General features: G+C 43.5%; 1 protein-coding gene and 1 long non-coding RNA gene across 8 annotated transcripts in view; one reads left to right on the top strand and one right to left on the bottom strand.

The window, feature by feature from the left end:
• The window catches only part of LOC148149669 (uncharacterized), a 50,409-nt gene extending 40,456 nt beyond the window's left edge, over positions 1 to 9,953 (bottom strand). For both annotated transcript variants that reach the window (XR_015757729.1, XR_015757730.1), the window contains exon 1: positions 9,543 to 9,953. This is a non-coding gene — a long non-coding RNA (uncharacterized LOC148149669). The remainder of the gene's footprint in view (positions 1 to 9,542) is intronic.
• The window catches only part of gli2a (GLI family zinc finger 2a), a 405,451-nt gene that overhangs the window by 291,436 nt on the left and 99,357 nt on the right, over positions 1 to 14,658 (top strand). For all 6 annotated transcript variants that reach the window (XM_043694210.2, XM_043694206.2, XM_087989319.1 and 3 more), the window contains one exon: positions 9,821 to 10,012. In XM_043694210.2, coding sequence (XP_043550145.1) covers positions 9,821 to 10,012 — 192 coding nt within the window. The remainder of the gene's footprint in view (positions 1 to 9,820; positions 10,013 to 14,658) is intronic.

The following is a 14,658-nucleotide window of genomic DNA, read 5'->3' as shown; positions in this document are numbered from 1 at the left end:
TTTTGGAAGAAAGGAGGAAATGAGAAACAGGAATACTGTAAAAGTTAGGACCTATAATAATAAAGTAATATAAGTAAGCAAAGTGGGGCAAAGAAAGTACAGGAAGCATAAGGGAAGTAAGTTAATATTCTTATACATGTATAATTAGTAACTTGTTTTTGAAAAAAAGTGACTAAGGAGCTTAAAGGAAGTCATGGCTGCAAACCTCATACCCATGATATGTTCCTCTTGTGTAATAAAAATCAAGGAAGCTTCAGGTGTCCTGAGTGATCGATGTTGGAAGTGCGTCCAGCTGCAGCTGCTGACCAACCACATTTTAGAGCTGGAGCTGTGGGTGAATTTACTGTGGAGCGTCATTTGTAATACTGAGCATCTAATGGACAGCGCATTCACTGAGATGGTCACACATCACATCATAGATGAAAATGAAACAGGTGGTAAAGGCATAGGTGACCACCAGACAGTAATGGAAGGCAGCTAGTGCAGGAATCCCTGATTGCCATCCTCCCTTCGAACAGTTCTACCATTTTGGAAACTGTGTGGGTGAAAGCAGTGGCAGCCAATTTCACGATACCAGGGTAGGTCTGCTGCACAAGGGGGAAGGAAGAAAGTAAGGGATTCGAATGTAAGTGGAACAGATAGGTGTTTCTGCAGGTGTAAAAGACACTCCAGGATGTATGCTGCCTTCCAGATGCCATGGTCAGGATGCAGGGCATTCTTAAGGGGGAGGCCAAACAGAGATCATGGTATATATTGGTATCAGTGACACTGGTAGAAAAAGGGACATGGTCCCAGAAGTGGAATTTAAGGAACAAGGAAGTAAATTAAAGAACAGGTACTCAAAAGCTAGCCTTCTTTGGACTATTTCCAGTGCTATGCGTGAGTGAGTATAGAAGTAGGAGGTTGGCCCAGATGAATATGTGGCTGGAGAGATGGTGCAGGTGGGAGGGTTTAGATTTCTGAACTTTATGACATTTTGGGGGTGGGGTGGGGGTGTGGGGGGAGGGGGGTGAGCAGTGGGACCCGTACAATGTGGATGGGTTGCATCCAAACCAGAATGGGACCAGCATCCTTGACGGGAGCCTTGTTACTTCTGTTGGAGAGGGGGTTATACTAACTTAGCAGGGGTAGGATCCTGAGTCAAGGTTCAGGATGGGGAAGATGAACAGCCAAAATTAGAAGAGACAGCAAAGGAATCAAGACAACAGAGAAATTATAGGCGAGTTAAGGCACAAATGAATTTGGCATAGTCGGATGGCATTTATTTTAATGCAAAGAATCTGACAAATGTGGCAAATGAGTTGAGGGCATATATTAAAACATTGCAATCACTGAGATGTGATTGAGATAGTATTGGCAGCTCAATGTTCTAGAATATAGGGTTTTCTGGAAAGGCAGAGAAGGAGATTAATAGAGGAGGAAGGTGTCGTAATATTGACTAGGGAATCAAATACAGTAGTAAGGAGGGTTGATACCTTAGAAAGCTCGTCGAATGAAGTCAAGGGCAGAACTTAAATACCAAAGAGGAGCAGTCACATTGCTGGGAGTTTACTCTCAGCCTCCAAAAGTCCAAGAGAAGTAGAAGAGCAGATATGTAAAATGTCAAATGTCAAAGAAGTGTTAAACTAATAGGATATTATAGGAATCCCAATATTAACTGGGAAAGTCATAGTGTGAAAGGGTTAAAGGGAATGAAATTCTCAAAATGTATCCAGGAGAGCTTTAAGCCGGTACATAAGAGGCCTTATAATAGATGGAGCAGTCCTGAACTTAATTTTAGGGAATGTAGCAGGGCAAGTGACTGAATTATCAGAGAAGTAGTGTTTTGTAGACCAGGGTAGGCCTGAAATCATAGTTCTAAACTAGTGAGAGGCTGATTTTCATAATGTTCAGTATGATTTGGCCAGATTGGACTGGGAGCAGATACTTTTAGGTGAGTCTGTGTCAGAACAACAGGACACATTTAGGAAGGAAATAGGGAGTGTACAGGGTTAACATGTTCTTATAAAGACAAAGTATGGGGCAGGGGCAGGAAATGCTGGATATCAGGGGTGGGATATGGAGATAAAGACCATAACACCATAAGACATAGGAGCGGAAGTAAGGCCATTCGGCCCATCGAGTCCACTCTGCCATTTAATCATGGCTGATGGGCATTTCAGCTCCACTTACCTGCACTCTCCCCGTAGTCCTTAATTCCTTGCGAGATCAAGAATTTATCAAACTCTGCCTTGAAGACCTTTAATGTCCCGGCCTCTACTGCGCTTCGTGGCAATGAATTCCACAGGCCCACCACTCTCTGGCTGAAGAAATGTTTCCTCATTTCTGTTTTAAATTGACCCCCTCTAATTTTAAGGCAGTGCCCACAGGTCCTAATCTTGCCGACTAACGGAAACAAATTCCCAGCGTCTACCCTTTCTAAGCCATGCATTATCTTGTAAGTTTCTATTAGATCTCCCCTCAACCTTCTAAACTCTAATGAAGGAGGAGAAAGTGAGGTCTGCAGATGCTGGAGATCAGAGCTGAAAATGTGTTGCTGGAACAGCGCAGCAGGTCAGGCAGCATCCAGGGAACAGGAGAATCGACGTTTCGGGCATAAGCCCCTCTTCAGGAAACTCTAATGAATACAATCCCAGGATCCTCAACCATTTGTAGGCCAACCATTCCAGGGATCATCTGTGTAAATCTCCGCTGGACATGCTCCAATGCCAGTATGTCCTTCCTGTGGTGAGGGGCCCAAAATTGGACACAGTATTCTAAATGAGGCCTAACTAGAGTTTTATGAAGTCTCAGAGGCTTATGGCACACTCCAAGGGCCCAAAACAACATAAGCCGTGGAAGAGTACAAAATGTGCAATAGAAAATTAAAAAGGAAATTAGGAGAACAAAAAGGAGGCATGAAAGAATAATGACCAGTAAAATAAAGGAAAATCCTAAGTTAATTTACATTAAGGGTAAAAAGATAATTAGGAAGAGAGTCAGGCCCATTAGGAGCTACAGCAGTAATTTGTACTTGGAGTTAGAAGCTACAGTAATTTTCTAAATGAATACCTTGTGATGGTGTTCACCAGTGAGAAGGATGATGTGGGTATAGAAATCAGGGAGAAGGACTGTGATCTGACATAGACAGAGAGGAGATCCGAGTGCCCGGCAGGCTGGAACATAGATATATCTTCAGGACCAGATGAAATGTACCTTGGGCTGTTGAGTGACGAATTACAGAGGTGTTGGCAATAATTTTCAATTCTTCTCAAGGAAGAGACTTGCCAGAAGACTGAAAGATAGCCAGTGTCGTACTATTATTTAAAAAAGGGAGCAAGGAGTCAGCCTAACCTCAGTGAGGGGGAAATGGTTGGATGCAATTCTGAGGGACAGCATTAATCTGCACATGGAGAGGCAGGGATAAACCAAGAATAATCAGCTTGGTTTTGTTAAGGGAAGGTCATGTCTGGCCAATTTGATTTAATTTTTTGAAGAGGTAACCGGTTGTGTAGGCAAGGGCAATGGATTCGATGTTATCTACTTGGATTTCAGTAAGGCTTTGATAAGGTCACTCATGGGACACTGATGGTGAAGATAAGAGTCCAGGGGATTCAAGGAAATTTGGCAAATAGGATCCGCATTTGGCTGAGTGGCAGGAATTAGAGAGTGATGATTGAGGGGTGTTTTTGTGACTGGAAGTCTATATCCAGTGGGGTTCAGCGGGGATCACTCACCATTGGGGCCTTGCTGTTTGTGGTTTAGGTAAACAAGTTAGAATTCAATGTAGGATGGTCGATCAGTAAATTCACAGATGATACGAAAATTGGTGGAGTCAGAGACTTACAGCATGGAAACAGACCCTTTGGTGCAACCAATCCATGCCAAGCCATACTATAATCCCAAACTAAACTAGTCCCACCTGCCTCTCCTGGCCCACATCCCTTCAAACCTTTCCTATTCATGTACTTACCTAAGTGTCTTTTAAACATAACTGTGCCCATGTCCTCCATTTCCTCAAGAAGTCCATTCCACACATGAATTGACTTCTGTGTAAAAAATTTCCTTCTAATGTCTTTTTAAAATCTCTCTCCTCTCAGCTTAAAAATATGCCCCCAAGTCTTGAAGTCCCCCAGGCTGGTCAGATGGGCTGGACAGTGGCAAAAGGAATTCAATCCACTTTTGTATGAGGTGATGCCTTGGGCAGGGCAAGCAAGGAAAGGGAACGCATGATGAATAGTAGAACTCTGGGAAGCACCAAGAATCAGAGGGACCTCGGTGTGCATGTACACCAGTCCCTTAAGATAAGTAGGCTAGCTGTTTGTCAGGATGTCCAAGTGTGTGGGGAGGCTGTGAAGAAGGTAGCACTGACAGGGAATACTTGCGGACACAGAGATGAGTTCAAGTGCGTATACTTCAACGCAAGGAGTATCAGAAATAAGGTCGGTGAACTTAAGGCGTGGATAGGTACCTGGGACTACGATGTTGTGGCCATCACAGAAACGTGGATAGAAGAGGGACAGGAATGGTTGTTGGAGGTTCCTGGTTACAGATGTTTCAGTAGGATTAGGGAGGGTGGTAAAAAAGGACGGGGGGTGGCGTTGCTAATTAGAAATGGTATAACAGCTGCAGAAAGGCAGTTCGAGGGGGATCTGCCTTTAGAGGTAGTATGGGCTGAAGTCAGAAATAAGAAAGGTGTAGTCACCTTGTTGGGTGTTTACTATAGGCCCCCCAATAGCAGCCGAGATGTGGAGAAACAGATTGGGAAACAGATTTTGGAAAGGTGCAGAAGCCACAGGGTAGTAGTCATGGACGATTTCAACTTCCCAAATATTTATTGGAAGCTCTTTAGATCAAGTAGATTGGATGGGGCGGTGTTTGCGCAGTGTGTCCAGGAAGCTTTTCTAACACAGTATGTAGATTGTCCGACCAGAGGGGAGGCCATATTGGATTTGGTACTCGGTAATGAACCGGGACAAGTGATGGGCTTGTTAGTGGAGAACATTTTGGTGATGGTGACCACAATTCTGTGACTTTCACCTTGGTTATGGAGAGAGATAGGTGCGTGCAACAGGGTAGGTTTTACAATTGGGGGAAAGGTAATTACGATGCTGTAAGACAGGATCTGAGGAGCATAAGTTGGGAGCATAGGCTGTCAGGGAAGGATGTCGTGGAAATGTGGAACTTTTTCAAGGAACAGATACGACGTATCCTTGATATGTATGTACCTGTCAGGCAGGAAAGAAATGGTCGTGTGCGGGAACCTTGGTTGACGAGAGAGGTTGAATGTCTTGTAAAGAGGAAGAAGGAGGCTTACATAAGGTTGAGGAAACAGGGTTCAGACAGAGCAGTGGAGGGATACAGGATAGCCAGAAGGGAGCTGAAGAAAGGGATTAGGAGAGCCAAGAGAGGGCATGAAAAATCTCTGGCGGATAGGATCAAGGACAACCCAAAGGCATTTTATGCGTATGTGAGAAACATGAGAATGACGAGAACGAGGGTAGGTCCAATCAAGGACAGTAGTGGGATACTGTGTATTGAGTCGGAAGAGATAGGAGAGGTCTTGAATGAGTACTTTTCTTCAGTATTTACGAATGAGAGGAACCGTATTGTTGAAGAGGAGAGTGTGAAACGGACTGGTAAGCTAGAGGAGATACTTGTTAGGAAGGAAGATGTGTTGGACATTTTGAACAACTTGAGGATAGACAAGTCCCCTGGGCCTGATGGGATATATCCTAGGATTATGTGGGAAGCAAGAGAGGAAATTGCAGTACTGTTGGCAATGATCTTTTCATCTTCACTGTCAACGGGGGTGGTACCAGGGGACTGGAGAGTGGCGAATGTTGTGCCCCTGTTCAAAAAAGGGAATAGGGATAACCCCGGGAATTACAGGCCAGTTAGTCTTACTTCGGTGGTAGGTAAAGTAATGGAAAGGGTACTGAGGGATAGGATTTATGAGTATCTGGAAAGGCACTGCTTGATTAGGGACAGCCAGCACGGATTTGTGAAGGGTAGGTCTTGCCTTACAAGTCTGATTGAATTCTTTGAGGAGGTGACCAAGCATGTGGATGAGGGTAGAGCAGTGGATGTAGTATACATGGATTTTAGTAAGGCATTTGATAAGGTTCCCCATGGTAGGCTTATGCGGAAAGTCAGGAGGCGTGGGATAGAGGGAACTTTGGCCAATTGGATAGAAAACTGGCTAACCGGTCGAAGTCAGAGAGTGGTGGTAGATGGTAAATATTCAGCCTGGAGCCCAGTTACAAGTGGAGTTCCGACGGGATCAGTTCTGGGTCCTCTGCTGTTCGTAATTTTTATTAATGACTTAGATGAGGGAGTCGAAGGGTGGGTCAGTAAATTTGCAGATGATACGAAGATTGGTGGAGTTGTGGATAGTGAGGAGGGCTCTTGTCGGCTGCAAAGGGACTTGGATATGATGCAGAGCTGGGCTGAGGAGTGGCAGATGGAGTTCAACCCTGCCAAGTGTGAGGTTGTCCATTTTGGAAAGACAAATAAGAATGCGGAATACAGGGTTAACGGTAGGGTTCTTAGTGAGGTGGAGGAACAGAGGGATCTTGGGGTCTATGTTCATAGGTCTTTGAAAGTTGCCACTCAGGTGGATAGAGCTTGTAAGAAGGCCTATGGTGTATTAGCGTTCATTAGCAGAGGGATTGAATTCAAGAGTCGTGAAGTGATGTTGCAACTGTACAGGACTTTGGTTAGGCCACATTTGGAGTACTGTGTGCAGTTCTGGTCGCCTCACTTTAGGAAAGATGTGGAAGCTTTGGAGAGGGTGCAGAGAAGATTTACCAGGATGTTGCCTGGAATGGAGAATAGGTCGTACGAGGATAGGTTGAGAGTGCTAGGCCTTTTCTCATTGGAACGGCGAAGGATGAGAGGTGACTTGATAGAGGTTTATAAGATGATCAGAGGAATAGATAGAGTAGACAGTCAGAAACTTTTTCCCCGGGTACAACAGAGTGTTACAAGGGGACATAAATTTAAGGTGAAGGGTGGAAGGTATAGGGGAGATGTCAGGGGTGGGTTCTTTACCCAGAGAGTGGTGGGGGCATGAAATGCACTGCCTGTGGGAGTGGTAGAGTCAGAATCTTTGGTGACCTTTAAGGGGCAATTGGATAGGTACATGGATGGGTACTTAAGCTAGGACAAATGTTCGGCACAACATCGTGGGCCGAAGAGCCTGTTCTGTGCTGTATTGTTCTATGTTCTATAACGTGACAAGTGGATAAAGTGATTAAGAAGGCCCATGGCATACTTGCCTTTATTACAAGGCATAGAGTTTAAGAGCATGGAGGTTATGCTGGAGGTTGTTAGGCCACAGCTAGAGTATTGGAGGGGGTCATGTTTGAGACATTTAATATTATGAGTAGCATAGATAGGATGGACAGGAAGAAACTTTTCCCCTTGACAGAGGGATCAGTGACCGGGGATATAGAGTTAAGGTACAGGGCAGAAGGTTTGAAGGAGATGATAAAAAAATCTTTTTCACCCAGAGAGTGGTATGAATCTGGAACTCACTGCCTGTAAGGGTGGTAGAGGCAGAAAGCTTCATAACATTTAAGTAGCATTGAGATGTGCATTTGCGATACCAAGGCAAACAAAGCTATGGGCCACATTCCAGAAAGTGGGATCAGAATGGTTAGGTCATTCTTTTGACTGTTGCACACTTAATGGGCAGAAGACCCTATTTTTGTGCTGTTGACCTCTGTGCCTCTATGACAAAACAGCCCACTGGATTGGCACCACAAGCACTCAGTCCCTCCAACGCAAACTGCAGTGTGTACTGATGCATTCCAGAAATTCATCAAGGTTTCTTGGACAGCACCTTCCTAATTCATAACTACATACATCTAGAAGAACAAAGAGAGCAGGTACACGGGAACCTCAGTTACCCAAAGGACACGGTGGGGAGTATTTCGTTCAGTTAATCGAATACCAGGTAATCGAATGCCGAATGACATAGATAGCCAAGCATCGGGATCTTATGATCTTGTTCGGATAATCCTTAATTCGGTTAATCGATTGCCAGATAATTGAGATTCCTCCGTACATGGGAATATCACCTCCTGCAAGTTCATCTCTGAGTCATTCACCATCCTGAAATGGAAGTATATTGCTGTTCCTCCACTGTCACTAGTTCGGAATCCTGGAATTCCCTCCCTGATGGCACTGTGGTTGTATTTACATCAAATGGACTAACCACTCCCTACTCAATGACAATAACTCCTGGCCCAACCAATGGCACCTATATCGCATGAGTGAATAAAACAAAAAGGCAACAAAGGTTTGGATGAAATGAAACTTTATGGAAACCAAAACATTGGACAGAGACCAGGACTGTCCAGGAAAAGCAAAACCAACAGAAAGATGGTTTGACAACAGGCAAACTAAAGGAAGGACAGTATCAAGCAATGTTAATTACTTCTCAAAATGTCCTCTCCAAGATACAAAGTACATGTATCATAAAAGGCAGCGTCAGGTGTTATTTATAGAGCTGATTTAATTTTGTGTGTCAGATATGAGCTAAAATGATGGTCACTTTACAATCATCAATGTTTGTTTTGTTTTAGTATATTGGCTCCTGAGTTTGATGAGATGCATGGATGCAAACAGCAAATCAGAGCTTTATTCTCCTTTCTGTCTAAGTCCTGTTCCCTAAGTAATCATTGTAAAGCTGTAATTGTTCAGTAAAAGAGTGTTCTTACACACACAGGAGAATTTATTGCATTAAACACAGGCAAAAAGTTAACAATCATTTTGTGTCATGGCTAATTATATTAAAATGGAACTGCAAACTGAGAACTCCCAAAATATTAACTTCAAGCTTTTATTGCACTGAGGTGCAAAGTTGATAACAGGTCATTAATTACATAAGATACCTGCTGAAAGGCTAAATGGTAATAATAAAGACATGTCACAAAATTGTGACAAAACAAGCGGAGTAGAAAATAATTTGATATAGATTCATGAAGGCTACTCTGATTCAGGAAAGAAAGTGAAATTTAACCCCTTGAATACTGAGTGTTCAGTGTAATATTCAAAATATGTATCTGTAAAACTATCTTCTGAAGTTTCAAGTGCTATTAATTGTTCCATTGGTAATGCACCAGTGAGGTTAAATCGTTATCTTGGTCTGCACAATTAAACCGATTAGTCAGTCACCAATGTAAGGGTTAAGGTTGTCTTACTACATCAAGAGAAATAGAGCAGACGCACCGGAACTCTCAAGCTTTTCTAAATGAATGAAAACATTGGGTGTCTTGTTGTGTCTTGTTGGAGGTGGAAGTTCTGTCAGAAAGTTACTGCAATCCCTCAGGCGGGTTAAAGCTTCACAGCCAAACTGGGTAAATTCAACCAGTAAGTTTAAGGAACATACGTATATTGTGTAATGTAATATTGCATTACAGCGTACCTGAGAAAGGGTCTGAGTGAACTTGTGTGTGTCAGTATATATGGGACTGCACATGTGCCTGCTTTTGATGAATAAAAGTCACACTTACTGACTTTAGACCTGGCGTGGCCATGATTCCAAGTGTCCGTACCTTTTACTGCTGTGATTTATTTTCGCTCTCTCTCTGTCTTCGTGCCTGAAGTCATTCGATGCAGCCAGGGTTTGTTTATGAGTTTGAGGAAACACTGGAATGTGGAGGCCCCAGCTCACTGAGCTCTGTTCTACACAAACACGCCCAAACTACCGTCACTGAGCAGCGGGGATAGCTTCCATCTGGGTAGCAGAGGGATGTCTGACGTCAGTGCAGAAAAATCACAAAGGTTTTTCTTTGCAACTTTAGGAACGGGTATCTTGTTTTCTGCCCTGCAGTTCCTCATGAGCACTTGAAGGACAGAGGTCTGTTTAGCCTGCCTCCTCCCCCACCAGGAGCTAATCCAGCTGAATACTATCATCAAATGACTCTAATGGCCAGTCATCGAAGCCCGTATGGTGACATCCTGATGCAGACCAGTGGAACAGGCAGTGCGACGCACATCACAGATTACATCAACCCTGTGGACAGTAAGTACAGTTGGACTTCCTCGTTTTCCCTTTTTGTATCCCTCAGATCAGGAAGCTGGGTGCAGGAGCATAGTTTCTGAAGGAAAGTTGCTTTGAAAAGAGTGCGGTTCTGATTGTCAGTGTTAACCCTTTGAGCGCTGTGTGCCTGCCCTGCTGTGTAAATGATGCCCTGCGCATGATATTCCAACCACACCAGTATCACATAATCTGCGGCTTTTATTATTTCAGAATAAAATTATTTAAAACTCTTCTCATGAAAAATATTTCTAGCCATTCTCAAGCTGACAGAAAACAACACTTTTCTGTTCATGGTCAAGGATGTATTAACAAATCCTAGTGTAAAGCAAACAGAGTTGATTTTTAAAATCTATCAGTGCTTACTCTTACCTCAGGTTTTGTACCATTTACTTTTGAAGTTGTATTTTTGCATAGATTTTAATTTATTACAGGTTAGCACAAATCCTGACAAGAATGCAACTACCCCAGAACAAAGACAGTCAGTCCTTTTGATAGACATCTGTATATATTGTGGTTTAGTTTGAAAACTTCCTCCACTTTGTGTGGTGAATGGTAACTCAGCAACTAGCGTTTACTATTAATAGAGAAAGCTACGCAGATAAAGATAACTCCACCCGGTGGGCCAGTTGTTTCCTATGTGTGAAGGACCAGTGCCACGTGCAGTTACACTGTTTACAACTGACTGCGTCTTACTAGATTCTTCAGCATGTCCCTAAATCATCCAGGTCTGAACTCACTAATGGCTCAGGAGTTGAGAACGATTTGGATTGTTTCATTTGAAGTAAGGATAACACTAATGTGCTTCCAACAGCCCCATATGGTACGTGTGCAGTAAACGTTAACACAGAGAGCTGGATACGACAGCAAACTCCAAAGTGTTTAATGAATAGAACCAACAGTTGTGACAGTCTCCCCCCACAACTCAGCCCGAGCGCATTGAGGAAGCCTGATTTATCCGGGATTTTACACATATTTCTAGTTCGGCGGCATGCTCCGAGAAGGCACTGTACACAGATGTACTCTTTGTCTTTTATTTTTTGTTTAAAAGTTGTGTGCTGTACAGAATGTGTGCAGCTCACACTGAAATCATACCGTATCGCAGCCAGGAGCCACAGGCTTCCAGTTTTTGGTTAAGTTGTAGATTCCAGACAATCCATATTTTGTCAAATGTGCCGGACACGTGGATGGCCTGTGCCCAACCCTCACTGGGAAACTGTTTCTTACCGTATATGGTTTGATTCCTACTACACCACTCTGTTCCATTGCTTCCACCCGACTCCTGCCGGGAGTAAGGAAAGCTTTAGTGGGAGAGAAGGGATTGTAGGAGGGTGCTATATGTTTTCCATCCATTATGCTGTGATTTATTACCTCATTCAAGTAAAATACTGTGGAAGCTAGAAAACTGGAATAAAACCCTGAAAATTCTGGAAATACTCAGCACAACAGGCAGCATCTGCAGAGAGAAAAACACAGAGTTGATGTTTCTGTGACCTCACATCAGGACTTCTGATCAAAGCCCTGTAAAGTTTACTGTTTCTGTTTCTCTCTTTTGTTCTCCAGATGCCGCCAAAATTGCTCAGAATTGACCAGCATATTCAGTTTTCCTTTTGATTTTATGAAGGACCTTTCCAAAGTATGGAGTAAATGCAGAGCATGCTGGAGGAACTCAGAAAGTCTGACAGCATCTGTAGAGAGAGAAAAACAGACCTAATATTTCGAGTTTGGCAAAGAAGAATTTTTGGACTCAAAACATTAACTTTGTTTCTCTCTCCACAGATGCTGCCAGACCTGCTGAATTTATCCAGCACTTTCTGTTTTCTTTTCAGATTTCTACCATCCATATTGTTTACCTGTTATGCATTGGTTGGTGCACTCAGATAGTTAGAGTGTGGTGCTAATAACGCCAAGGTCATGGGTTCAATCATTCTACTGACTAATCCTGCAGGCTTTCAGCCACAAATCTAACCTGAGTACTCATGACAATAAAATCTAAATCTAAAATCTGAAGTCGATGTGTTGCCTATTGGGTCACTAAGCCACGCGGATTGGGACAGTGCTCACTGGTCCCTTATGAGTTAACTGAAAACTTTGGCAGTCAGGATACTGCAACTACTCTTAACATCCTCAGGCTAGGGAGGGGGAGAAAAAGTCAATGTTTCTAATCCTGATTTCTAACATTACAACAATGGCTACACTTCAAAAAGCATTTAATTGGCTGTAAAACACTTTGGGAGGTCCTCAGGTTAAAGATGCTGTCTAAACATAAGTTATTTTGTATGATCCATGTTTGAAGACTTCAGCAGGGCATAAAAGGACAAACATCAGTTTAGGTACCCCACTAGTCTCCACATTGACGCAGCCAGAAGATCTGTGTGCATTCTATAATTAGGATTGTATGTGAAGAACAGATATTTGGGTGAGCAGATATTTGTGACCATCTGATCAAGGTTTCACCTTTTGCCAATGAGAAAGCCGAATTGTTCATTTTTCAATCGGCTAACTCTTGGCCTGTCCCCTCTGCCCCCATCTCCAATAACAACAGGGATTAGGATATTTAAGATTGTTCATATCAAGAAAATGCCATACCCACATTTTAAGCCTTTATGATTTTCCCCTGGTGTTTGCTGACAGGAATGCCCTGCAGATTAATCTTAATTTGTGAAGAATCCAGAGCAATCCCTTTGGGGACCTGAAGTAACTGCACAGAGGCCAATATCCCATCACCAGGTCACCCATTATTTATGTGTGCACAATACATGGGCTGTGACCAACCAGCTCGGAGTCAGTCCCTGAAGATAGGAGACTGTCTGAATCCCCTGTTTATATTGGTCCAGGCTAACAAGCCCAATCTTGTTGTCTACAAGATCCGGTACAGGATTGTACTTCAAAGATATAACACATTTACAACAAGAAGACAGAGAATTGCATTGGGGCTGAGGGGAAGAAGAGAAAACAGCCATTTTTAGCTTAAGGGTTGCCAGATAGTGATTTCCTGGTTCAGTTTGACCAAATGGCTCCAATTTGAGTTGGCACATACTTCTTGTCTGCCAAGTTACAATCCAGAAGGTCGGAGTTCAGCTCTTTTTGTTTATTCATTCACGGATGAGCATGTTACTGTAAGGGCTGAAAAATGTGTTGCTGGAAAAGCACAGCAAGCCAGGCAGCATCCAAGGAGCAGGAGAATCGACGTTTCGGGCATAAGCCCTTCTTCAGGAATGGGGGGTGGGCCAAGTAGGCTAAGATAAAAGGTAGGGAGGAGGGACTTGGGGGAGGGGCATTGGGAATGCGATAGATGGAAGGAGGTTAAGGTGAGGGTGATAGGCCGGAGATGGGGTGGAGACGGAGAGGTCGGGAAGAAGATTGCAGGTCAAGAAGGCGGTGCTGAGTCCGAGAGTTGGGACTGAGATAAGGTGGGGGGAGGGGAAATGAGGAAGCTGGAGAAATCTGCATTCATCTCTTGTGGTTGGAGGGTTCCTAGGCAGAAGATGAGGCGCTGTTCCTCCAGGCGTTGTGTTGCCATGGTCTGGCGATAGAGGAGACCAAGGACCTGCATGTCCTTGGCGGAGTGGGAGGGGGAGTTTATTAGAACTTACCCTCTGATACTGTAAGGGCCAGCATTTATTGTCCATACCTAATTGCCCAGAGGGCAGTTAAGAATCAATCGCATTGCAGTGGGTCTGGAGTCACATGTAGGCCAGACCAGGTAAGGATGGCAGTTTCCTACCCTAAGGGACATTAGTGAACCAGATGAACATTTCCAACATTCGGCATTGGCTTTATGGTCATCATTGGACTCCTAATTCCAGACTTTTACTGAATTCAAATCCCACCGTGTGCCATGGTGGGATTTGAACCCAGGTCCCCAGAACATTACCTAGATCACCAGATTAGCAGTTCAGTGATAATTCCACGAGATCATTACCTCCCCTATATTGAAGAAGCCATTAACATAATTTCAAATAACTGTCTAAGAAAGATGTAATGGCTGAGTCTAGGAAATTAGACAATCAGTGTTACACTACTGCCATGGGAAATGGTTTCTGAAGTTTGTGTTAAGATGTGTTGTTGGGGCATCATTTTAGTGTGCATTTAGCTGTATTATGTCTGTTCTGGGAGTGTTTGATGGAAATGTAAGTTGTGTATAATAAGAATGGTCCCACTCCCCAAATTAATGCCACTCATTAATTATGTCATCAAGAAATTAATGTCATCAAGAAACAGAATTTCTGTTTCTGTTTAGTTGGAGATTTCAAATCGAAAGATCCACTCAGATTATCTGCATTTTACATAGCCATCGCCTGCCACATTATACGCCATAGGTCAAAGTTCAAACAGTGAAGGGAGTTAATGGCACTGTACATCTGGTCTATAGCTCTTCTCTTCCCAGCTCATGTTAACAACACCTGGGGGATTAGATTCTTCAGGATGTTCCACTCTCAACAAAACTCTGACTTTGGAGAAGAGTTGAAAACACACCTTCACTGTTCTCCCCTGACCCACTTCTGAAGGAGGGGCATTGTTCTTACATTGGGCAACTTCCAGGCAAGATGAGATCTTGGAACAGCCTGTCCCCTGAGCAGAGCGCCTGTTGGTCACCAGCAACAGCTGTTCTCACTGAATATTCACAA

This window comes from Chiloscyllium plagiosum, unplaced genomic scaffold, assembly GCF_037043375.1.
Source record: "Chiloscyllium plagiosum isolate Xiang-an unplaced genomic scaffold, Cpla_swu_hap1 HiC_scaffold_7, whole genome shotgun sequence".
NCBI lineage: Eukaryota > Metazoa > Chordata > Chondrichthyes > Orectolobiformes > Hemiscylliidae > Chiloscyllium > Chiloscyllium plagiosum.
This window is presented reverse-complemented; position numbering and strand designations above follow the sequence as displayed.